The 26,138-nt window shown below is 59.4% G+C and overlaps 1 protein-coding gene across 2 annotated transcripts in view; it reads right to left on the bottom strand.

Moving 5' to 3' along the window:
- Window positions 1–7,968: 7,968 nt before the first annotated feature.
- Window positions 7,969–26,138, bottom strand: part of TTBK1 (tau tubulin kinase 1) — a 36,883-nt gene continuing 18,713 nt past the window's right edge. For both annotated transcript variants that reach the window (XM_084890485.1, XM_084890486.1), the window contains exons 14-15: window positions 9,481–11,018; window positions 7,969–8,980 (exon numbers count right to left, since the gene is read on the bottom strand). In XM_084890485.1, the coding sequence (XP_084746611.1) occupies window positions 8,590–8,980; window positions 9,481–11,018 (1,929 nt within the window). In that variant the 3' untranslated portion in view covers window positions 7,969–8,589. The remainder of the gene's footprint in view (window positions 8,981–9,480; window positions 11,019–26,138) is intronic.

Genomic DNA, 26,138 nt, shown 5'->3' with positions numbered 1-26,138 from the left:
AGCTCGCCTCTCCGATGGCATCAAGGAACGATGGTGACCATGATGTGCGGAGGCAGATGACGGATCTGGACAGGCAAGGGGTGGAATGCCAAGAGTCTAACCACAAGGCAGAGCTCTGAACTTGTTTTGGCCGAAACTGGTTTGGCTCAGTGGGTAGAGCACGGCCTGCGGATTGAAGGGTTCCGGGTTCGATTCCGGTCAAGAGCATGTACCTTGGTTGTGGGCACATCCCCAGTGAGAGGTAGCTGATCGATGTTTCTAACTCTCTGCTTTCTGTCCCTCTCCCTTTCTCTCTAAAAAAAAAAAAAAAAAAAAAAAAAAAGCAATAAAATATTTTTTTAAAAAACACCACTTGTTTTAATTAAATTTTTAACTATCCCCATCCTCCTCCCACCTGGAAATTCAAACCTGAGCTCAGAGGCCAAGATGGAGGAGACCTTCATTTATACCAGACTAGATGGGAAGGAGCCTTGTGCACTGGAAAAAGAACAACTCCTTAGTTGAAAATATTACTAGAACTGTTAGAAGATTTGGGGAAGAATGAGTTTCTAAGGCAAACAATTCCCTATTTGGGATTGCTTGCAATAGAGACTTCTTACACTTTACGACTTCTTACTCTTTTACTGCTCTCTGCATTGAGTGACCTCAGCTAACCTCCCTATCTTGGGGTTTCACTGACCATTAACCGTTGCAATAACCCATGTAATCATTTCCTATGTTGATGGAGGTACTGATGGAATCATTGTAATGGTAAGTATGATGATTAGATGTGTAGTAGTGATGGAGGTGGGAATACTGATGGTAGAAATGATGGTGACGGGGTGATTGAAGTAAGGATGAAAGTGTGGGGCTAGGGATAATGGTAATAGTGATGTGGTTATGAGGGCAGTTGTGATGATGAGGATTATATAGATGGTACTGATGATGGTGGTGGTTGTAATCATGAAAGTGGTGGTAATGGTGATGGCAATGATGGTGCTGATGGTGGTGATAGAGCCTAGTTTGGAAGAAGGGTATCTGCAATTTGAGTGACGATGGTGCTGGAATGGTGGGTAGGAGAGTCAGAGGGGGGTAAGGAAGATAGTGATAAAATTGGTGGTGGTGGTAATGGGTGATGTCACACCACTTTGGGTTCACTCTGCATGGAATAAGGAGGATGCAGAAGATGCCTCCTGGGCTGATGGAAATGGGCTTGGATTATGGTTTCCTTCTAGCCTATGGCCAAATTCCCATGGCCATGCTGACTCTCCACCCCATCACCTCAGTGCATGGGCAATGATCGAGCTCCTACATCTGCTGAGGTCTTGGAAGTCATTCTGACCTTCCTTCAACATTGAGTTAGTCTCAGCTCTTGTCCTGGTCTTGATGCCAGGACAAGAGTGGCCAATGGGCAGTATCAGCAGGCCCCAGTGTCTGCTGGTCAGAGACATGACACCCTCCACACTCCCACCTTTGTCTCTTTCCTCCAGGGTGTCCTCAGGGACCTTTCCTCCCTATTAACAAAGGCCCCTCCAAGGTCTCTGACCTGGTAGCCCCTGTACTAGCTCCTGACTGAGCAAACCTGCTCAAGCCACTTATTTCTCTGTGCTCCTGTCCTCAGAGCTCGCTTGACCACAGGACAGAAAAGAGAAATATCTTTCTGGGGGAGTGGGGGGAGTGGGGAAGAGGTCGGCCATACCCTGGCTGGTTTGACTCAGTGGATAGAGTGGCCTGTGGACCAAGGGGTCCCAGGTTCGATTCTGGGTTACAGCCAATCGGTGATGCTCTTTCATCATTGATGTTTCTATCTCTGTTCCACTCCCTTTCTCTCTAATATATATATATATATATATATATATATATATATATATATATATATTTATTATTATTATTATTATTATTTTTTAAGAGGTCCATCAGGGGACCGGCAGGTCCTAACATGTGGAGCATCAGGTAGGCCCTAACTAGGCCTTGGGAAGTAAGTGTGCCCGACAGGTCTCGGGCTCCTAGGGAGGGCAGTGGGGAGATAAGGGGGTTCTCTGCAACCTTAGTTCTAAAGCCATCCTCCTAGGCACAGCCCACCCCTGCCTCAGGCCTGGCCCTGCCCCCTTCACTCCACTCTCTGCTCCCCAGTTCACACCTGTGACCACCACACTGAACCACAAGCCATTCTCACACCTTCGCACTTCCTTGCCATGCTGCTCCCTCTGTGAGAATGTCCTCTGCTCTTCAGCTGGCTGACTCTTATCTTTCAAATTTAGTATAAGAGTCATATTGAAAGCCTTCTTTGAAGTTTCCAGTCTCGGCTGGGAGTCTGCCTGAACCTTGTGTACCCGCGTACACAGCACATGTAAAGTGGAAGTTAGTCTACAAACCTTCCTTCACAGCTCACTGTGCACTGTTTCAATTCCCCATCTCTGGCAGCCTCTGGCACATGAGGGGCTCAACAATTAATTGGACGAATGGATGATTAAAGGAATGCAAAATAATGAAGGAATGATCCATAAAATTCTTTCATTCTTGCCAAAACCAGTTTGGTTCAGGGGATAGAGTGTTGGACTGAAGGGTCCCAGGTTTGATTCCGGTCAAGGGCATGTACCTTGGTTGCAGGCACATCCCCAGTGGGGGGTGTGCAGGAGGCAGCTGATCGATGTTTCTCATCGATGTTTCTCATTGATGTTTCTAACTCTCTATCCCTCTCCCTTCCTCTCTATAAAAAATCAATACAGAAGAACATAACTCAGCCTTAAAAAAAGAATGAAGTACTGATACATGCTACAACATGGATGAACCTTGAAAACATGTTAAGTGGCCGAAACCGGTTTGGCTCAGTGGATAGAGCATCGGCCTGCGGACTGAAGGGTCCCAGGTTCGATTCTGGTCAAGAGCATGTACCTAGGTTGCAGACACATCCCCAATAGGGGGTGTGCAAGAGGCAGCTGATCGATGATTCTTTCTCATTGATGTTTCTAACTCTCTCCCCCTCTCTCTTCCTCTCTGTAAAAAATCAATAAAATATATTTAAAAAAACAAACAAAACAAAACATGCTAAGTGAAAGGAGGTAATTACAAAGAACCAAATATTGTGGGATTCCAATTATATGAAATGCCCAAAATAAAAAATAAAAAAATCTATATAGAGACAGAAATTAGTAGATTAGTGGTTGCTTAGGGTTTGGGGGGAAATGGGAGTGACTGCTAGTGGGTGATGGAAATGTTCTAATACTGATTGTGGTGATGGTTGCACAACTCTAAATACACTACCTTTACATGATCATATTCCTAGATAAGGGCTGTCATGTTTTAGTGTATATGCTTTTTAAAATATATATATATTTTATTGATTTCAGAGAGGGAGAGAGAGAGAAAGAGAGAGAGAGAGAGAGAGAGAGAGAGAGAGAGAGGGAGGGAGAGAAACATCAATGATGAGAAAGAATCATTGATCAGCTGCCTCCTGCACGTTCCCTACTGGGGGTCGAGCCCACAACACGGGCATGTGCCCTGACCGGGAATCGAACCCATTACCCTTCAGCCCACAGGCTGACACTCTACCCACTGAAACAAACCAGCTAGGGCAGTTTATGTGCTTTTAGCATTTGCCTTTTTACTGCAAACATGGCTTGCTTTTGATATTTTAAAAATATATATATTTTATTTTTTTACAAAGAGGAAGGGAGAGAGGTAGAGTTAGAAACATCAATGAGAGAGAAGCATTGATCAGCTGCCCCCGAGGATCAAGGTACATGCCCTTGACCAGAATTGAACCTGGGACCCTTCAGTCTGCAGGCCAACGTTCCATCCACTGAGCCAAACTGGCTAGGGCACTTTTGACATTTTTGAACAAGGAGGAAGATGAAAGCATGTGAGTGCCTTAATGAAGGCTGGTGAATCAGGCCCAAGAGCCCCCTGGTGCCCGTTTGGAGAAAAGGGGGTTCCAGGAGGCCACTGTGGGGTACAGAAGAGGGTAACACAGGTTCCGGGATGTTAGAGCTGTGTCTGCGGGTCTTCGCAGAGGGAAAGCATGCCTTTGGAGCCTGGGCTGTCTTACCTCAGACCCCAGGCAGGGCCAGGAGCCTGCCCTGGGACAGAAATTGTTTATGGTGTTACCCAGATGAAAGATTCACACTTAGTGAATCTAAGGTCCAAAATGCAAAAGGTATAGCAAATACACTACTGTAAAGCCTCCTTCCCCCTAGCCTGCCTCCCAGAAGCAACTCATCTACATAGGCACATTAGCCCTAGCCAGTTTGGCTCAGTGGCTAGAGCATCGGCCTGTGGACTAAAGGGTCCCAGGTTCAATTCAGGTCAAGGGCACATGCTCAGTTGCGGGCTCAATCCCAATGTGGGGTGTGCAGTGGGCAGCCAATCAATGATTCTCTCTCATCATTGATGTTTCTATCTCTCTCTCCCTCTCCCTTCCTCTCGGAAACAAAAAATATTTTTTTAATAAAAAATAAATAGGTGCACATTATACACACAATTTTTTTTTTACTCTTTTAGAGACCAGTCGAAAGTGTCTACAAAGAGCCACCTACTATAGACCTTCACAGTACCAGACAGGGGGGTCCCCTCGTATGGGAGGCTCGAAATAATCAGTCCCAACAAACAGGCATTTAGATTTCATCTGAACTTCTGCTACAGGTCCACTGTCTCTTACCCAAACCATCGGGATCAATTTCTTTACAATTAAACACATGTGTATGTAATATTTAAAAAGGCAATTCAGTGCATATTCCATGCATTATGAAAACCCCCAATAGAATCTAAGACAGCACCCCATAATCACATTATTATTTCCACTGCAAACATGTAAGATAAGTGGAACTGATAATGACTATAGCCCAGCCAGCCAAACATTTGGCTCGATGTTTGAGTGTTCATCTTGAACCAGGGGTCTCAGTTCAATTTCCAGTCAGGTACATGCCTGGGTTTTGGACTTGATCCCTGGTGGGGAGCGTGCAGGAGGCAGCCGATCAATGATTCTCTCTCATCATTGATGTTTCTCTCCCTCCCTCTCCTCTCCTCTCCTCTCTGAAATCAACAATCTTTAAAAAGAAAAAAATTACATATATTTTAAAAGACTACAAATGGACTTGTCAAAGACTTGTGCCCATCTAATGGAAAAACTCTGTTTTCAGAACTTTTGGGGCTTCAGAACTGAGGTAGGCTTTGTGGATCTGTACAGAGAATGCTGCAATGACTACTTTTAGACAACCTTGTGAGTTTAGGATACCTTTCTAGAAGGGCTGAGCCACAGGCCACGTTCATTTGTGATTTTCATAGGTTTTGCTAGAATAGTGACCATTGTTCTTCCTTGCCTGTGAGCTGTTGCACGTTATGGCTTTCCAAACACACTCATTTTCACCTGTTACCTTCTGGGCGCTGACCATTTTTCCTCTCTTCCTTCCTGCACAAAGCTAGGCTGAGAGTCTCTGGCCCTTGGTCAGACAGCCAGGGGAGCCAAGGGGGCACAGCGTTGCCATCAGAGACAGCAGGAAGTCCCTCCCACCAGCGTGACCCTGAGCGGGTTACCTGCCTCCTCCGAGCTTCCATTTCTGCTGGGAGAGACACTCTGCCCCCGTCACAGGCCGTCCCCGTCCACACGTGCCCACCAGCTCCTGTTCTTCTCTCCTGCCACCCCGCCCAGGCCTGGCCTCTGCCCTCTCCCCCGAAGGAAGAAGAGTCCAGGCCAGCAGAAAGAAAGGTCCACAGGCTTTTTAATGGTGTGATGGCTACTTCCCTTCTGAGACCCGATCGAATCGTGACAGCGGCTTCCAGGATGCCGGGGTGGGGCGGGCAGGTGCAGGGCGGGCAGAGGCCATGCAGTGACTGGGGGCGGGCGTTACATTCTGTTTGGCATGTAAACATTCTTCTGTGGCTTCCCTGGAGAAGGGGAGGGCAACTCCCTGTCCCCAACCCCTGCCCCCCACCAGGGCTGGTCCCCAGAGAAGACTGAGCAAGCCAGGCCCCTGGAAGGAGCTGGGAGGGGGGGGGGGCGCCCGTGAGCCTGGGGTACAGCCTTCTCCTGCACCCTCCTGGTGCACAGTGAGGCTGGGGAGGGAAGGCATGTCTGGGGTGGGCAGCCCCGCAGTGAGCCAGTGACACGGGCTGTCATGAGGAGGAAGTGCTGGAGGTTGGTGGGGGGTGGTGGTGGTGGTGGGGGGTGGGGTGGTGGGGGTGGGGGGGGTGGGGGTGGGGGAGTGGTGGTGGGGGTGTTGGTGGTGGTGGGGGTGGTTGTGGTGGTGGTGGTGGTGGGGGTGGGGTGGGGGGGTGGTGGTGGTGGTGGGGGTGGTGGGTGTGGTGGGGGTGGGGGTGGGGTTGGTGGTGGTGGTGGTGGTGGGGGGGGGGGTGACGCTCTGACAGAGAAGGGGCTCAGGACCCGCAGAGCTCGGTGGAGGGGGCAGGTGCTCCAGGGAGGAGGCTGCAGCTGGGGATGGGACCCTGGGAGACATGGTTTTCTCTGCCTTGGATCCTTCCCGGGGAGAGAGGCAGAATCCTCTAGCCCCTTCCCACACTCGCCCCTGCTCCTCCTCCCCCAACTCTGGTGACATTCAGTGACGCAGAGGCCTGAGGTCAGTTAGGGGCCCTCGGAGGTCTGTCTCCCAAGGGCAGACAGGGTGTTGCAGCTCTGCCCACCTCCGGTGCCGGGTGAAGGATGGCAGGATGGGCCTGGGCTCTCTCAGGCCACCCCCTTTTCCTCCCAACACCAAGCCAGGGTGCTGTTGGTCCTGGGCCAGGGGGGAGGCTGGGGGCCCTACATTCACAGTTCGGTTGGTAGCAAGGAGCAGGCCCAGGAGCTGGGTGCCAGGGGTCATGCCCTGGTCCCACCTGGCGGGAGCTGATTGTCATTCAGAGAAGCTCTGGGTGGGAGGGCATGGCCCCTCCCCCACCCCCTCTGCTGGACCCAGAGGGCAGTAGAGGTCTCGGGAGGGTCTCGGGTTGACAACGAGGGCTCTGTCCAGAGAGGTTTCCTGAGTGTTCTGGGAGCTTCTGCGTCAGCGTGGGGTGGACCTCGGGGGCTGTCCACCTGGAGTCCTCCCCTAGGCTGGTCTGCAGAGGAGCCACCACCTCGGCTCTGAAGCAGCTGCCCAAGCCTGCCGACTCTCCCTGGAGGGCTTCAGCGGGCACCACCAGGCCGCCCCCTGGGTCAGCTTCCCCGTGGGCATCCTTTCTGGTGATGGTGCTGGTGCTGCCAGGTCACTGGGGCAGCGCTGGGGCCTTTCTTCCTCTCTCCCTGGTGGTCTTGCCTTGTTCTCCACGACCCAGGGAAGAACAGAGGGGGCAGGGCAGAGGACGGAGGCTGTGGGTGCTGAGCATGGAGGAGGCCTGCCGTGACCTGTCCCAGAGAGCAGGGTTGGCTGTCCCTTCCGCAGCCAGCCTACTGGTTGGCCGAGGTGTGGGCAGCTGAGCTTGTGATGGGCCCGATGAGAGCTGTGCAGGAGCCAGACCGGGGAGGAGGCCCCAGGCCATTGGTGGAGCAGAGCAGTCCTCACACCCTCCGGGGACATGGTGTGGGGCTATGACAGGAGGGATGAGCTGAGGGAAAGAGGACGTGGGCTGGACCCATCACACAAGCACAGAATCTGGAAGTTAGAAGGGCCTTTCTGCCTTGAGTCCAGGGGCCGGCTGTCTATCTATCTGTCTGTCTGTCTGTCTGTTTCTGCTCTCTCTGCCCACAGGGGGACATGATGGTCACAGCCAGGTGAACAGGGAGGGTGGCCTGGCCAGAGCTGTGTCCCTGATTCTCCAAAGGGCCAGTGAGAGATGGTGACCAGCCACTCTCCACCTCCACTGACCCAGGAGAGAAGGGAGCTGGCTGGAACCGCAGGAGGCGGAGCTGAGTAAGGAATTCCGGGTGCTGAGGGGTCCTGAGCGCTGGATGGGGCCAAGGACAAGTGACACTTCTTTAAAGCCCTTCCTCCAGCTCTCCACTGGGAAACACTTGCCCAGGCAGCAGCCCACACCCCATGGTTCCGACGGAGACCCCCCAAATACGGCGGTGGGGGGACTTGCACTTCAGAGCCACCCCCATCTCCTGCTCACCGCCGCCCACAGGGTGTCCAGGATGGAGCTTCGGGGCGGGTCTGCCTGCCCCTCACACCTGAGTAAACCGATGGCCTTCGGTCCCCCCTCCCCAGCCCCAGTCCAGCTGCTGAGAAGAGGTCCTTCCCAGGAGGCTGTGGGGTTGACCCTGGGGAGGCTGGAGCCTCCGCTTGGGGAAACTGAGGCTGCCTTTCCCAGAGGGGGGCTTTGGCTGGAAGAGGCTGGGAGGAGGGAGAGGCTCTGCAGGAGGTGTAAGCAGAGTGCTGGGGTGGGGCGTGGAGAGCAGCGGAGGCCCGGCGGGAGGGCGGGCGGTCCCATGAGTGGGGCCTCCGAGCAGAGCGGCTGGGCCTTGCAGCGGAGGGGCAGCAGGTGCTGGGGAAGGAAGGGGAGGCGAGCTCTGCCCCTGCGGTGAGGCGCCCCCCACCGGCGGAGCCTGGCTGGGCAAGCACGGGCGCAGGCAGGAAGCTGGGGCCGCGGGGGCGCTGTCCGCGCCTAAGGCTGTGCTGGGAGCTGATCCGGTGTGGCCGCTGCGGGCGGGGCGGAGGGAGGGCCACGCGGAGCCCGGCGTCAGGATCTGGCCCCGGCGCGGCCCTCCGCGGCCCCGGCCCGGCCTTTGGTCGCTGCGCGCTGAGTCTGGGGCTTCCCTCTGGGTCCTTTCCTGGCTCCCCCCGGGGAGGGGGTGCCGTCGGGCTCGGCCCGGGCCTGGGAGGCGCCTCGGGGCGGGGGGCCCCCGGGCCGGGCCTGGTGCGAGGGCGAGGGGCTCTCCCTGCGGGACAGGGACCGGCTGCGGGGGGACGCGCTGGCGGGGCGCGTGGCGGCGGCGGGGAGGCCCGGGCTGCGCGGGGCGGGCGGCCTGGTGCTGGCGGGGCCTCGCCCCGGGCCCTGGCCCCGGCCCAGGGGCTGTCTGGGACCGAAGTCAGCGGCCGTGGCCGACCCTGGGGGCTTCTGCAGCTGGAGCCTGCGGGGGGAGTGGGGGGCAGAAACAGGAGAGAAGAGAAGGAGGGAAAAGGAGAGTCATTTTCAGAATCGCACTGAGCCCTCCAGTCTTGTACCCGCAGGCCTGGCTGAGCCCTGGCACAGAGAGGTAAACTGAGCCAGAGAGCCCCCTGCAGGCTTGCTTTGGCACCTCTACTTCCTCTTCCAAATCCCCACGGGTTTTACCTTCTACTCTATAATATATCCTTACTTATATTAATGACACACCAGAGGCCCCAATCAACCTTTCCCAAACCTGGCCTCCCTGGCACCCCTCCAGGCATGCTCCCTGCATCCGCCCCCTTGAGCCCGGGGGCAGGACTGGGACCTGAGTCAGAAGAGAGACTCCTTGGTGGTGGACAGGAGGTCCATCTGAGGGGCCTTCCTGAGTCCTGACAGCCCCTGCCCTCAGCCCTGGGAAGCCCCTGCTGGCGGAGGCCTGAGGTCCCCGTCTGCCCACCCTGGGCTGCAGCGGCTCCTCACCTGCTGGTGATGGCTGTGTCCGATGCCGGGGCCGCGCCAGGGGGTCTGCCGGGGGACCGCTGGGCCGGGGGCGTGGGCATGCGGGCGCCGATGGGGCGGGGAATCCGGCTCCGGGGGGCCGCCCGCCCGGCCCTCCTGGGCGCCGCGGGCTCGGAGGCGGGCATGTCCTCCTCGGAGCCGGTGCCCGAGAAGGTCTCGGAGGCGCGGCGCCGCTCCTCGCTGGAGGACGAGGAGGCCCCGGAGGCCAGCCGCAGCAGCAGGCGGCCCTGCCGCTTCTCCATCACCAGCCGCGCCAGGTCCTGCGGCCTCCCGCGCCTGCCCCGCCGCTCTCTGGCCGACAGGGAGCCCGAGGGCTCGGAGCCCGTGTCCTCCTCCGACAGCAGGACCGGGATGCGGCTCCGGCTGCGCGGGCCCGGCGGGGCGGGATGGCGGGGGGAGCCGGCGGCCAGTCTTTCGGGGGCGGGTTCCAGCGGGGAGGCTGGGGCTGGCCCGTCCACAGGGGGTGCCCCATTGGGCAGGGAGCCCGTGGCCACCTCCGAGGCGGTGTCCCCGGGAGGGCCCGACTGGGCGATGCCGTTCTCCAGGGGCACAGAGGCGCCCTCTTCTGCCGGCCCCCCCTCCGAGGGCGCCCCCAGGCCCAGCTCGCCCCCCGAGCTGAGCTCCTCGGGCCGGGAGCCCTGTCCGCCGGAAGACATGACGTTGAGGTGGGTTTTCTCCGCGATGTGGACGAAGGTCCTCTCCACTTTGGTGAAGGGGGAGGAGGTGACCGCCACGCCCCCCGCCCCTGCGGCGCCCGCCCCGGCGCCCGCCCCGGCGCCCGGCCCCGGCCCCGGCCCCGGCCCGGGCGGCTTGGGCTCGGACTTGAGGATGGAGGACAGGGTGCCCGGCTCAGACACGTCCAGCTGGCTCCCGGTGGGCTGGGGCCGCTCGTTCTGAGGCGTGAGGGCAGCCAGCGTGCCCAGGTCGGGGTCAGGGGCCAGGTCGGCAGTGACGGGTGACTTCTTCATGTCACCGGGGGAGACGAGCACCAGCGTTTTGGAGCCCTCCTCGGGCTCCAGGTCCCCGTCGGCCATGGAGGCCCGGCCCCTGGACTCCTTCTGGTCGTCAGCCAGCAGCGTGGACGGGGCGCCCTCCTGGCTGCGGTCGGTGCTCCTCTCGCTCCCCTCGCTGCTGGAGCCACTGCAGGGCCCCAGGGCCTCCCCCAGGGCTATTGCCTCCTCCTCCTCCACTTCCTCCACCTCTTCTTCATCCTCCTCATCCTCCTCTTCCTCCTCCTCTTCCTCCTCGTCTTCCTCCTCCTCCTCCTCTTCCTCCTCCTCCTCTTCCTCCTTCCCATTGGCTTGAGGCTGCACGGGAGTCAGCGGGATCTGGGGGGCGGCGAGGAGCATGTGGGAGAAGCCCACCCTCCGGACCCTGTGCAGCAGCCGGGCCCGCTCGCGGTAGTCGGAGAGGTCTTTCTTGAAGTCCTGGTAGGGCAGGCTCAGAGGCACAGCTCGCGGAAGACCGTTCACCTCAAACGGGGGCGCCACGGAGAACACCTGCAAGGGGCACACACAGGGACCGGCTGAGGCCACCCCTCCTGTGACTGCACCACAGCTGAGAGGCCCACGGCCCCGGTGTGTCCACCGAGTGTGAGCCCTGAGGGCAGGCACTGGGTCTGTCCTGTTCACTGTTCTGTCCCTAGGACCAGGGTCTCCGGTGAATGACTGTGTCCACGCTCCCCCGAGTCCCAGGCCCTGATCCTGGGGGCTTCTCTGCTTCTCAGTCTCCCATTCCCCCCACTCCTCTCCTCACCACGTGCGTCCCCAAACCCAGAGCCACGCCAGTTCAATCGGTGGAATGAAATAACCACTGCCAGGCAGATGGACCCTCCCTTTACCGACGAGGAAACCAGGGCCAAAGAGGGGCCCTCACTGCCCCCTCTCCGCACAGCTCCTCTGCAGCCGGGAGCGGCCGCCCAGAGCCCGGAGCCTGTGCGGGAGGCACAGAGGCTGCCCCCGCCCCCACAGGCAGCTGCCCTACTGGAGCTCCAGGGCCCTGTCCCCCACCTGCCCTGACTGCTTAGCCGGAAGTTTCCCGACCTCCACAGGGGTCTGCACCCACACTTCCCCTAGGAATTCACAGCCAACCTGTGAAGGACGGTTTCTTTTCGCTTAAAGTTTTCCCCTTTGAAGCTCTGTAGAGAGTCGTTGGCAATGTAAGGCCCGGTCCGTTTTCCTAAGACTGCTGCCACATCTCCCCTCACCTCCTTCCTTCCGGACCAGAGAGGCCCGGCCACCTCACCAGGATCACAGCTGCTGCATCTTCCCCAGCTCCGCCCTGTCAGTCCACACACCCCGCACCATGGCGCGGCCCCGCAGGCTGACGTGCCTTTGTTCATGCTGATGGCGCTGACAGCACCCGGCGTTGTCTTAGCCTTCTGAACACCCTGGGCCTCCATCTTTCTAAACAGCCCAGCCAGACCAGAAGCTCCAGAGAGAGCCTGACACTCCCAACACCTTCAGGGGCGTCCGGGCTCTCAGGGAGCCCTGCCAAGCCCCCACTTATTCATCCGTGTCTGCTGCCCAGCCCCACGGGCACAGCCCTGTCTTGCCTGGTGGTTCCCTGGCCACTGGCTCATTTTCTCCATCCTACTCTGCCCATCCATCAACCCACAGCTGCCAAGGGATCTTTCTGAACCTTAAACCGAGTCCCATCTCTCTCTGCTTCACACTGCGCTCCCACCCGCTCCGCACCAGGATCTGGCTCCTGTCTTCTGCTCCAGCCTCACTGTGAGCAGCGACCTCTGACCCCCGCCCTACACCCCAGCCATTCGGGTGCCACCATGGTCCCTAAATGGGTCATGCATCTCACACTTCTGTGCCTTTCCCAAGGCAGTGTCCTCTGCCCAAGGTTCCTTCTCACCCCCTCTGTTCACATGAGAAATTCCTGTTCTTAATCCAGGACCTGCTCACCAGCTCCTCTTCCAAAAAGCCTTCCTGTCACCCCCCAGCAGACTCCATCAGCCTCCTTTGTACTTATTCCCACACCCTCTGTTCCACATGCAGGTGTTTACACAGTCCGCGCTCTCCGTAAACGCTGAGCCCCTGTAGGGTTTTTCATTCACCCGTCCATTTATTTTGAAGTCCTGAACCCGTGAATCCAGTGAACAAGACAGGCATGGCCCTTATGTTCATGGAGTGTGCGCTCTCTGTACTAGGAAACGGAATGGGGGTGGTGCATACCCTACAAAGGCTGTGAGCATAACTGAGTCATATAAGCAATGGGCCTGGCATGTAGCAGTTTCTTGATAAATGTTAGCTCCCTCCCACCTACCCCCTCCTCTGGTTTGGAGGTCATTGATCTATCCCTGACCCCAGAAACGCCCAGATACCACATCTATGGGTGGGGGTGGGGGTGGGAGTAGAGAGGTGGGAAAGGAAGGGAGGCCTTTGTGCAAATCGTTAGCCCAGAGGCTGGTGGAGGGGAAAGGCAGAGATCCCCAGGCCGAGGAGCTGCCATGGCTGTCCATGGTTTCTACCATCCTCACCTGCCACGCTCTCCCTCACAGCCAGACCAGTAGGTGAGGACTTGCTGATGAGGCTTGGTGGGGGGAGGGGAGAACTGATACAAGACAGGACCCCAGCACACCCTGTTTGAGCTCAACAGGGAACTTCCTTAGAGCACTGCTCCCTTCGTGTATCCGGCTAGAAGTCTCCAGCAGCTGGTTTCTTTTTCTGCACCATTCTCATGATTCATTTATTCATTAATTCACTCAGCAAACATTAACCCTGTTTCTGTGCCAGGCCGTGCGTTGGGCCCCTTTCCCATGTTTAGTTTCCAACTCCAAAGCCAGAGAAGATGGCTGGGCGGAGATGCAGGGGGTGGCTGTGCGCTCCGGGTTGGTGGGGACCGCCGGTCAGGGGCCGGCACTGACACCAGGACAGGCAGAGGGTGCAGAGCTCTGACCAGGTCTCCCGTCCAGCTCAGAACCCACCACCCAGAGCCAGACATGTCCCGCCTGGCAACCCCAGGCATCCGCAGAACCTCCGTCTATTTGCCCTGCCCCGTCTCTGACACGTAGGGCATCCCTGGCAGAGCCACTCTGTCCTCTGGCCCGGTCCTGGTTCTCTGAAAAAGCCATCCATCAGGTGGAACCGCCTTTCACAGCGCCCACCTAGATGATCACAGCTGGATCCTTCCCCCTCCATCTGAAAGCCACCCCTTCCATTACATGGGAGGCGGGAGGGAGGAGACCTGAAAATCAGTCATTGGTGATAACAGCAGGCTAGAAAACGGAGGCCTGAAAGAGGTATTGGCACGCCCAAGTCACAGAACCCATCAACCAGGCTGGACCAGAACTCTCCATTGCCCACTGTCCTCCCCGCACCCCCACACCCCCCAGCACCTCCTGCACCCCTCTCCCCCCCCCACCCGCAGGGAAACCGGGCCCCTCTGCCCTTTCGCAGGAAGGGCTGTGAACCCCACAGTGGGGGCAGCTTTGTCCCCAGATCACTGCCAAGCCCACCTCCGCTGGGCGGGCTGGATTTTCTGTTTCAAAATCCCTCTGCCCTCCGGATCTGGCTCCATGTGGGAAGTCCCCCCTCACTCTCCCTGGACCTCTCCGGATGCCTGAGCCCAGTGAGCATTCATTCATTCCCCCTGCAACCCAGTGCTCATCTGCTCAGCCAGCAATCACTGGATAGGCTCTGTGTGCTTGGGGAACAGCCATGACACCCCCATTCCAGCTCAGAGGGAAGCAAGGGTGCTGGGTGTCAGCAGGGGGTGCAGGAGTCCCGGGAAGCTCCGGCCTTCCTGCCCCTTTCCAGGGCGGCGACCTCTAGATTCCAGTTTGCTCACTGTGCTCTCCAGCCTGGTTCGCACAGCATCATCTGGAAACCAATATATATATATTGGTTTCAGAGAGGAAAGGAGAGGGAGAGTGAGAGAGAAACATCAATGATGAGAGAGAATCATTGAAGGGCTGCTTCCTGCACGCCCCACACTGGGAATCAAGCCCAAAACCCTGGCATGTGCCCTGACCAGCAATCAAACTGTGACCTCCTGGTTCGTAGGTCGACGCTTAACCACACCAGCCAGGCTTTGGGGGTGCTTCTTACAAATACAGAGTCCTCCCTCCTAAGAGTCTGTAAGTCAGAGATGAGGCTCAGAAATCTGTTTAAAGCTTCCAGTGACTCTACTGAAGTTTGGCAAAAGGCAAATGTCATAGGGTGAACGGCGGCAGGAGTGGAGGCAGGCCATTGGAGCGGAGACCCCGAGAGGATGAGAGCCCAGCCCTCTCCCGCCCCACGGAGCCCAGCCCAGAGGGCTGCGGCCTCACTAGCCTCAGAGCCCAGCCCAAGTTCGTGTTTTCTCCCGTCAGCAGGAAAGAGAGGTGCGGGACAGACTCTGATCTTCCCTCCCAACAGCTAAGCTGAACTCTCCTCAGCCCTGACTCCTCTGACACCCACACTGGGGACAGACGACTCCACACACACACACACACACACACAGACACCCCAACAGAGGGCACACGGAGCAGCTCTCCCGCCTGGACCCTGGCCAAGCCCCATCCTGCACATCACACATCAGCACACGGGTCCCAAGGTCGAAGAAGGAGGGTGCAGAGTGACAATAAAAAGGAGAGTGAGCCCTGATGCCACCCTCCCCCACCCCCTGTGGGGGTGGGAGGGCTTTGTGCCTCTCACAGCGGTGCCCCCTCCTCTCTCCTCAGCAGCCACCAGGTGCACACCTCCTGTTGCCCCTCCTCCCCAGGGGAACTCCCCCTGCCTTCACTGCCCAGCCTGAAAGTAGATGAGAGGTCAACATCTCTCCTCCTCTGCCAGCCCCCATCTCCCCCAGATTCTTTACTGGTCTGTCTGAGTCTCCAGTCTCAGCCACAGCTGTCAAGCTAAGAGCTTTCCCGCTCCTCCACCCAGACTCACTGGCCAGACAAGCCTGAGTGGAAGTGTTCGGAGCAGAAACAGTGGGACCAGCTGTAACCATAAGAAATATGAATCATGCTCGGTGAACCATGGTGGCTCTGTTCCGGTTAGAGAAAGCACAGTCTAACCCGGCCGAGAGCTGTCTGCCCCAGACCTGGGAGCTAACATCGGAATGCATCCATCCTCCTTTTCCGAGAACTGCCCATAATCCTGGGAAGATTGACAACCTTGCCCCGCCCTTTGCCCCCCGCCCCCCCCCACCCCCCCCACACACACACGCAGCCTGCATTGCCTGTAACCTGTAACATTACAGCTTGCCCACTTCCCCAGGCCTGTAACTCCTCTCACCCATGTAATCTTTGTCCTATGGTGGGGGGTAGAGCAGATTTTCCTGGATGACCTGCCGCTCTCCCATGCTGCCCACATCATTGCAATAAACGTTCATATGTGATTTACCCCTGTCTCTGCTGACTTGGCTCACGTAGCGACAGGCGGCCTGGACCCCCTGGCTGTCCAGTCTCAGAAAATCACCTGGGAAGGTGGCTGCCTGCCCTGGCTCTATGCAGATCTCCACACACTGATCTCCAGGTCTCTTTGCCCCCAACCCACCCCTGCCTGCCCAAGGCGAGGAGGGGCAGCCTGGGGGGGGGGGCTTTCTAAATGCTCTGGAGGTCCAGACACGCTGCTGCAGCTGCCCTTCTCTGCCCCACACCTGCTTCAGGCCCCAGGGGGAAGGTGTCTTCCTCTGCGGGCCCTGGGCCAGCAGGCTGCGGGGCGGGGCGGGATCCGGAGGAGGGAAAGCCCACCCGCTGCAGTCTCAGAAGTCCTGCCATCCTCTCTCCTCCCTGTGCCCACGCTCTCATTGGCCTAGGCCTCCCTCAACCCCCACTCCCTCACCGATCCCCCTCACAGACCCTTCTCCACAGGCCTGAGTTGCTCAGACCTGCCCTGGGGCAGAGGGCCGGGAAGGGCCTGTGGATGCCTCCCAGGGCTCCCTGGCTCCCAGCTTCCCACACGCCCACGGACTGACAGTCCCGTCCAAACAGGAACTGTCAGTGGGCCCACCCTTACGGCTCCCCCTGGCCTTGGCAAGATGGCAAGCTGTCGGTTTGGAGTAGCGCCCCAGAGACCAGAGTCCGGCCCCAGGCCCCTCCTCGGATGGATGAAAGGAGACAGCCGCAGGGAGAGTTGCCCCAGCCGCACCAAGCTGAAGCCTCCTGGGGACCCCTCCTTCCCCTCCCCACCAGCCCAGGCCTCAGCTGCGGGGGGAGGTAGGGGTGGGACTGGATCCATTGACCTGGAACTTGACTCCACAAGATCCCCGAGTCAGCAAAAGACCAGCCCCTGCCCTCTGCCCTCTGCCCTCTGCCCTGCAGGAGGGGAGGCTAGGCAGGAGCTGGTGAAAGAACGTAGGCGAGGCGCAGTCCTGGAAGGCGTCTTTAATCAGGATTTGGTAGTACACAAGCTCTCCGGATTGTCTGCATTAACATACAGGGACTTAAAAAGGCACAAGATCCCCCGCACAGCGACGTGTGACGGCGGGGCGCCCACCCCGCCCGTGTGCGCGTGGTGCATGTCCGTGTCCCCCGGGGCGTGTGCGTGTCGCTTCAAGTGTAGGATTTGTACAGTACTCGCCGCCGGCGGCTCAGTGCTCAGCGCCCCCGCCGCGGCACTGAGGCCCCGGAGGAAGAGCTCCGTCCCTGTGTGGTTTGTTCCGTGCATGCTGGCCGCCGGGGACAGGGAAGCTATAATACAGGTTATTGCAGTGCAGAGGGGCGGGGATCTGTGATGGCGGGAGGCTGGGACAGACCAGCGGGGCTCCAGGGGTCCTCTCGCCTCCCCGCCCCACCCCTCGCTCTCCCCCCACCGCGATCGTGGGAGGGGGTCCTCGGTCCTTGGAGGGAAGGGGCTGAGCCCCTCCCATCCCACCAGCCCCACCTCTCAGGGGCAAAGGGCAGGGGGCAGGGGCAGGGGCCAGCTCTCTCCTGCCCATCAGTCTGCCTCAGAGCCCCGAGCCCGCCGCCTCCCCCGCGGAAACCCTCCCCACGGGGAGGGGTGGACGGAGCAAGTGCAAAGGAAGCAGATGTTGGTCCCTGAGTTTTATTTTCGGAGGCGGGGCGGGAGGAGAGCCGGAAGTGGGGGCAAGTTTGAGGTCCCCCGCTCTCCCCCGCCAGGGCGCTCAGTGATGGAGTGGGGGGTGGGGGTGGGGATGGGGATGGGGGGTGGGGGCAGGACGCTGGGCGCGGGCTGAGAGGGTTCGGGCGGCTCTGAGACACCTGACTCAAAGCTCGCACCCCCTCACTCTGGGCTCTTTGGCATCCAATGGCAAGGCCAATGATTTGGGGCGCGGGGGGGGGGGCGGGGGCGGTGAGGTAAGGGAGCCGCTCCCCGTCCCAGCCCTCGTCGGCATCCCCGACACGGAGGTACTGGGGGGCGAGCCCCCTCCTGCACCCCGTCTCCCCTCCCCGGGGCCGGCGGAGGGCGGGAAAGCAGCGAGGGCTGGCTGGGCGGCGGCGGGGCGCGGGGCGTTAGCCCAGGGGAGGGATTAGCAGCAGCAGCTCGTCGGCCGGGGCTCAGCAGCGAGTTAAACAGACGGAACGTACATTCGAGGTGCAGGCGGCGGACAGGGCGGGAGGCGGGCGGCCCCGGGACGGGAGGGCGGAAGGGGCGGGAGGGGAGGCTTGGGGTCCCGGTACCCTCAGAACCCTCCCTGGCGGGGCTGCTAGCTTGCGTCCGGAGAGCGGATGACGAGTGTGCACCGCTATGTGCGTGTGCGGTTAGTGCGGCAAAGTGACCCTTCCCGCGCCCTCCCGGGCCTGTGCGCCTCTCAGCTCTTTCCCGGGCCCACCGCTCAGTGGGGAACCGGGTGCTGTGGGGAACCCTCAGGGGGATCTGAGGGACTGTCCTCAGACCGGGAGTTCTCCCTTAGGGAGAAGGCTGCTTTAACAATCCCAGAGGCTGGCCCCCAGGCCCCAGGGCACCTCTGCTCCTAGTGGGAATATGAAGTTTGGGGACATGCGCCCCAACTTAAGGAGAGTGATTTGCCACACTCCTTTACCAAGGTCTGCCCAGGAGGGCGGGCTGCTCCTGCCCTTCAGGCTGGGATCTCAGTGGAGTGTGGGGTGGGGTGGGGTTCAGGCCCTCCTTAGGGGTCTGTGTTTCCATCAACCCGCCGATGGCAGGGGACACAGCATTCTCTGTGCTCCCACAGCCAGGGGCACCCACACCGTCCCTAAGCATGGTCCCCTCCCCTGGGCACCCAATACAGGCACAACGACACAGCCCCTTCTGCCCACCCCAATAGCCCAAGTTCTCCCCACCCCCAGCCTGAGCAGAAGCACCACCCGTCCCCAGGAAAAGGGACCGATGGGGGCGGAGGAGAGGGATTGTGAGGGAGGGTCCTGGGACCCTCCACAGAGAGGACCAGAGAGGCCTGCCCCCCGTGGCTGGGAAGCAGGAGTATCCGATGTGCCAGCGTGGCTCAGAGATGCCATCAGCCCCACCTGGAAGCTTTAGGCCCATTTTCCCCAGAAGTGGAAATGCAGAGGGAGACTGCTGGGCATGGGATGCTAGTGGCCGGGAGAATGTTAAGTAGTTATTGCTGTGACCCAAGCTGCCTTGAGTGTGTGGAGGGTCTGTTCATTAGGGAGAATTTACTAGAGCATTTTTCACTGACTCAGGGTTCTGTCCCACAGAGAAAATACCGGTCCTATGAGGGGGGCTCTTCTCACCACACACAAGCCCTCTGGCCCCCACTCAGGCGCACACACACACACACACACACAGCACACCCACCCTGTGCACTCGCTCTGCAGCCCGCTGTCCCTGTGAGAGCTGCAGCCTTGGACAGAGGGAGGTGACGGTACTCTGTCCAACTGAGTTTGGGGTCTCTGGTTTTGCTCAGCTCACAGGGTGGTTTTTCTTTAAAAAACTGTTGTCGTTTTTTTTTAAGTGAGATGCCAATAATTAAAAATTGTGAGACTTCACATAAAAAATTGGAGACTTCAGCAACAGTTGGCTGAGCAAAGGACCGTGTGGGTCCCCTTCTACCACAGTCCCTGAATCTGCCCACTCCCTGCCACGCTGGGCTCCTCCTGACACTCAGCTTAAGTCCCACGGTCCGCGCACCAACGCCAGGACCTGCCCTGTCTGTGAGCCCAACCAGGAGGGTCCCGCCATCACCCCTCCCACCACCCCTGGGTCAGGGTTTGAGCATCTGCTTTCTCCACTGTAACTCTCACTCAGCCGCCTAAGCCCAGAGCTGCCAGGGTGCTGGGTGGGGGGGATTGAGAGGTTGGGGTCTGGCTCACAGACAACTTCCTTCTTACTAGATGGGGCGGGGAGGGCCAACCAGGAAGGACGGTCCATAGACCGAAATGCTTTAAAACTGTCCAACAAGACCTCGGTATTCAGCACTGGCAGAGGTTATTTTTAAAAAAATGTTTTTGTAAATTAAATATTCTAATCAATCCATTAGCTGCAGACAATACTGGGCTCTACCTCGTAGGCTATTAGGGGGATTAAATGAGTTAATTTTGTAAAGTGCTTAGACCACTGCCTGGCACAAAATAAGCCCCGGGTGCCAGTGACTATTAAATGCAATAAAGATAGATAAATAATTGGAAGCCACTCGAGTAGGCTGGGTGTGACTGCAAAGTACAAAAACACCATCTTCAAAGTACGACTGAATGCTGCCTCTCTCAAAGCCGACCCTGGGGAGCTGTCCCTCTCCCCTCGGGGAGGGAAACCTGCAGAAAGAAGGAGCCTGGCTCCCCTGCCCTCTCAGGACCTGGGCCGCTCACTCCAATCCAGGCAGGGCTCTGCCAAGCTTCACGGGAACTTGAACACGTGGCTCCTAACGGCCTTAGCTGTTTCCAAAAGTCACAGCCACCCTCAAAAGATAACAACATTATCAAGATCTCCTCCAGTCTGCTCCGAGCTCTATGGCCTACAAGACACTCTCCCCGCCACCTAGAGGGCAGGTAAAAGAGTGTCCCTCCAAGGACAACATGTTTTGAATCATAATCTCACTTTAAAGGACGCACCCACGTGCACAGATACCAGCCCTGGGGTGTGTGTGTGTGTTCAGCCACCTTTGGGATGGATTCCCCACTCCCCAGGCTTTGGAACAGTAATATGCACTTGATGCTAACACAAGGCTGAAGGTAGTGCCACTGTCTGATTAGTCACAAGGCACTTTGGGATCTTAGAGAACCTCAGGGTGCTAGTCACTGGTGGGAGCTGTGCTCAGGGCCAGGGAGTGGAACCCTCTAGAAGGGAATGCCAGAGAGGGGAGTGCTTGGTGTCATCTAACCCCAGAGAGCCGGGCATTGCCCTCACTGCTGCTGACCTTCGGGGCGGCTGGTGGACAGACGGTCACTGCCTGACACGAGCTGGGAGGACAGGGGGAGGGCCTGAGGGGGAGGCGGGAGGGCTACTGCTCACCCCACCCCTCGCCTTTGTGCTTGTGTTTTCTGTCCCTTCTGGAGAAGCCTCTGCCCTGACCCCTTCTCTACCTTCTGCACCCAGAATAGCCTGGAGGAGGGTCTAAAACTTAGCAGCCAGAACTGGGGTGGGGCGGGCACAAGTTCCATCCTGGATGGGGAAGGTGGATTTTGGAGAAAGGAGTGAGGCGGGTGTGCATAGCTCACGCGGATGAGTCACACCACCATGCTGGCCATCCAGGAGGGCACTGTGTGTGGCCGCCCTGCCCTCCTATGGCACCCTCAGAGAGAGCCGGGGAGGTGAAGGCAGTGGAGTGGAGGGAAGCAGAGCTCAGGGGGAGAAGAGCATAGAGAGAGGAGCCAGGATGAGCGTAGGGACGAAGGAAACCACCCAGGACTGCACAGAGAGCTTTCTGATCCCCTAACACACACGTGCGCTCTCCAACATGCCCACACACGGGACTGTGTAGTGCACAACCTAAGCAACCACCCACGACGGCCCTGCCACGCACACAAGTGCTCACACAGAAGCACATGAGAGTGCAGGCACGCGCGCAGGCACCAACGGCCTCACAACACACCCGCACACCTCAGGCCTCCTCCCTCCCTCTATGCAGGCTCTGCCTGGAGCCTTCGCCGTCACCACCTCCTGGCCTCGGGGACAGAGGTGCTGGCTGGCATGGACGGGGATGAGAAAAGGGAGCCTTGGGGTCCCTGCAGTGATAGGTTAGGGGCTGGGAAATGGGCAGAAAGGGCATAAGCAATCGGTGTCCCCACCCCCCACCTCCAGGTCCCCATCTGCTCTGCCTCCCTGTGCTCTGACTTCCCCAGGCCCCTTGGGACCAGCCAGTTTGGCGGAGCACCTACAGGAAGGAGCTGCCCCTGAGAGGGCAGGGGTGGGGCTTGTCCTGAGTTCACAGGTCCCGCCTCATCCTTCACAACCCCCTCTCTGTCACCACTCCCAGACCAGGCCCCTCGCCCCTCTCTCCAGCTCCAGCTCCAGCTCCAGGCATCCTCCCTCAGCTCCCAAGGAGCCGGGCCAGGCCGCCCACCGTGGGTGAGAGCACGCATGCCTTGGCAAGGGCAGCTCAGTGGGCGGAGCTCCGGCCTCCTGGGCTGGGGGTGGGAGGCAGGGACCCTGTCCGCTGTGACAGCGGCATGTGAACGGCTTGCTGGGTCACAGGGCTGCTCCCCCCCCCCCCCCATAGCAGGGAGTCCAGAGGCTCACCAAACCCCAAACTGGCTGGCCGGGCCCCCCTCTCATACCCAGGGTCACCGCCTTGCCCCACGCAGACAGATGGGCATTCATTCACACCCCACGGGGAGGCCCAGCCCTGCCACCCCCTCGGGGTAGAGGAGAGATCACAGATTAAACAGAACAACCACGCCAGACTGTCCCTGACCCGGCATGCCTCGTGGCCAGACAGTGGGTTTCTGTGGACTCTGGACTCGCTGTGGCTCCAGCCAAGTACCCCTGCCCTGTCCCTGACACTGCGCAGACAGCACCGCCCCTCCCTGCACCGCCGGCTGGCCCCGCGGAGGGGCCGCGGGGCGGGCATTACAGTACCTTGGGCCAGCGTTACGGGGCGGAGGGGGCGGGGGGCGTATTGCACGGTGGGGCGCACGGTGGGGCGCACGGGCGTGTGAGTGTGATTATTGCGTCCTGGAAGGAACCACGGTCTCTGCCTGCTCCCCACCCCCCCACCCGCCCCCTCCAGGAGGGGGGCCGCCTAGGTCTTGTGGGTGAAGCGGGCCCACACCTGCTGCAGCTGGGACCGCGAGATGCGGAGCACCGAGGGCACGAGTCTGTGGTTGCCGGCGGCCAGGGGCGCGTGGCGCCGGTGGGGCGCCCGCACGGGGCTGCTCTCCGCCGAGCGGCTGCGCTGAATGAGGGAACCGGAGGAGCCCGCGCCGCCGCCGCCGCCGGGGTGCGGGTAGTGCTCCGTCTCCAGCGTGGAGGAGGAGAACACGGAGGACGCCAGTCGTCGCAGGGGGCTGTACCGCGGGAGGGAGTGCCCCGAGAGTCTGTCCTCCTCCGACTGAAAGAGACCAAGAGAGTGGAGGGAAGAGAGTTGTCAGGCACAGACTCGACAGCTCCGACTCGGGGGCCACCCACCGCGCACAGCCCCGGCGACGGCGTCCCGGGGGGGGGGGGGGGTCGGCAGGGTGGAGGGGGGTGCGGGCCACCCCGTCCGGTCCGCCAGGGGACGAGGCTCGGCCTCGGACGCCCCATCCCTCCCTCCGCAGCCTCCGGGCGGGCGGAGACCTGGCCGCTCGCCTCCTGGCTCAGCCGCCGCTCAGGGCTCCCTCTGGCGGGGACACCCCGCTCTGCAGCTGTCACCGCCGTGTGCCGGGCAGCTGTCCCCCGTCTGTCTCCCCAGCTGGGCTCCTGAGGTCTAGCGCACACGCCCGCCTGCACCCGCTCTGCCCCGCACCCCAGCCCATCTCAGGCGGTGCCAGGGTTTCAGTGACGCTCAGCAGGGTAGGATCCTGCAGTCCAACTGCTCAGGGTTGAATCCCAGCTGGGTGACCTCAAGCAAGTTGCTTCCTTGGCCCGCCTCAGCCTCCTCGGGGCATGCGGGGTGACGGGGTGACGTGGGGAGGCAGGGCTCCTGCCTCACTCCTCAGGTGGCCGCCAGATGAGCTGTTGTTAGATCAGCAGTCGCAGCTTGTAAGCGGCGTTATTATCCCTCAAATCGCTCGTGAGGATGAGGAAAGAGAAGGGGTTGGCAGGAGGTGGGGCACACAGAAATCATTTCTCCAAAGTGGCTCTCCCCCTGTCCTCGCCAAGGCTGAGCCACAGGCAGAATCCTAACTGGTGCCCTCCTGGCCTTGTGCCCTCAGAGGGAAAAGGGCACATGGGACCAAGGATCCCAGGCTTGTGGGGATGGAAACGGTGGCTTGGGTGTTACCAGACTCCTCCCGCCCTGACCCCCTACTTCTGGGACTAAGGCCAGTTTAAGTAGCTTTCAGTGGGGCAGTGAGGACTGGCCGGGCCAGCTGCTAGAGGGCCGACGGGGGAGGGGCCCGGGACCCTCAGCACCGGTGTCCCCTTGCAGATGTCGAAAGGGAGCCCAGCACGCAGAGAGGGGTGGCGAGAGGATACTCCGATAGGACTCTCTGCCCACGCCCTGCTTCGCCGTCCAGCTCCTTTCTGGCCAAGACCAGGATCTGTCTGAGCCGCTGCTGTCAGCGCTGAGGGTGGAGGGTAAGGCCCACCCCGAGCCACCAGGGACAGAGGCGCCCACAGATGCCCACAGCCCCTCTCACGCATGTGTGCAGGGCTCGAGCTTCACAGCCAGAGTTCGGCCAGCTGCCAGGGGGCTTTCCTCCCAGCATCTCCCGCCCTCCCAGCCAGCTGCCACCGTGACTGTCTTCAACCGCAGCCGAAGCGTCACCGCCGGAGACCCTCCCGTTTGCCCGGCAGCCTCCCCGTTCCTGGCAGTGAAGCGTTCTCTGTGCGCTCCCAGGCCCGTGGTCATGGACCGCAGTCCACACACTGCCCCCACCCCCGCCCTCTGGGCTGCGAGCTCTGAAAGCCACATTGTTTGCATTCGTCCCTCAGCCCCTAGTGAACTGCCTGGCACTCGGCAGGGCAGTGTCCTCGTGGCTGCCGGCAAATGTCCATGTGCTCCGGGCATGCTGACTGCCGTGTTATCAGCCAGGGATGACCCGGCAAACACCCGCCCCCAAACCACACGCTGGCTGAGCCCCAAATCACACACTGACCGACACTCTCCTCTCCGCCCTCGCTTTCCCAGACACTTCCGATTTGCGCCTTAAACGCCCAGCGAAGAACCCAGGTGTGTGTAAGGAAAAGCAGTGACAGGAACACGGCACGCACGCCAACCACTCCCGGTGCCTGGTCCGAACGCGGGCCAGGCCACATCATCCTCGCCCCTGCTCCTCGGGGCAGGCGGCAGTTACGGGTGTCTGTATCTTTAAGGACTGCTGCTATGAGGAAGTTCAGACATGAGATCTGAGCAGACAAGCTAGGTCTGGGAGGGAGGGATTCCTTGCCCAGAGTCCCGATAGAGACTTCCTGCCCGCCCTGAGCCATTCAATGTAGTTGGGGGAGAAGGAGACGGAGTTCCACTAACTGTAATTCCAGCTGCAGGCAGGTTTGGGAGCCCCCACGAAGTCAAGCTAAAAAGGAAAAACATGCCGGTCCATTTCCCCTCTTCCCATCCCCTTGACCAAGGAAGGTCTCAGCTTCACCCTGAACTGAAATACATGGTTAACCATGCCACCCTCTGTGGGCATACCTGCTGTTATGGCCCAGCCAGGGCATGCAACACACACACACACACACACACACACACACTCACACACACGCACGCGCACACACACTCACACACACACACATACACACACACATACACTCACACACACATACACACATACACACTCACACACACACACTCACACACGCATACACACACATTCACACACATACACACACACATACACACACGCACACGCACACACGCCAGTCTGACTCTGACCCCACCCTCGCCACCTGCTCTCTCAGGCCGTGTTTGCTCCTCTCCTAAACACACAGGCCGCACCCTGACTGGCCCAGAACATGACCTTGGAGTCAGCTGCCTGGATTCCGATCCCGGCTCTCCCACTTGCCAGCTGGTGACCTGGGCCTCCGCCTTACTTTTCCGGGGGGTGGGGGTGGGGGCTGCCCATTCACAGTATTGCTGTGGGGAGTGCGCCTGCACAGAGGGTAAGTGCTGAGAGTCCCTGTCATTACAACTGTCACTATGATTGTTAGTCTCCTTCCAGCCTCTGTTGCTCCCCTCACACTCACAGGTCCACTCCCGACTTCACACAGGCGCGCTGCTGTGCCCCCCACACACACGTGCACACATGTGGACACGGTCACACCCCTGAGCTAAGCCGACACAGAAATGCACACGCACATGTGTAGAATGCTAACCAACCTCTCTTCTGTAGGGAAGCCACAGCCTGCGGTCACCCAACACCCTTTAGACACACAAGCCACCGCTCACGGGAACGAGCAGGAACGGAGCCCGAGACTGACTGGCTGACTGCACAGCCGGACTGGACCTGCTCCCCCAAACCTCCCTCCTCACCCGCTGGGCCAGAGTTCGCCGGTGGGAGGATGACCCCCAGGACACCCATGGGAGTCTAAAGCGAGAAAAGCATCCCTGACACTCACTCTGAGGCCAGCCGGCTCACAGCTGCCAGGAAGGGCCTGGCCGAGCCCAGGTCCAGAATCCAGTCCTCCTGACTAATTCTGGGCTTTTTCTTGGTCCCAGAC

This window comes from Pipistrellus hanaki (assembly GCF_964339955.1).
Source record: "Pipistrellus hanaki genome assembly, chromosome: 7".
NCBI lineage: Eukaryota > Metazoa > Chordata > Mammalia > Chiroptera > Vespertilionidae > Pipistrellus > Pipistrellus hanaki.
The sequence above is the reverse complement of the archived record's forward strand: the minus strand, read 5'-3'. Positions and strand labels throughout refer to the sequence as shown.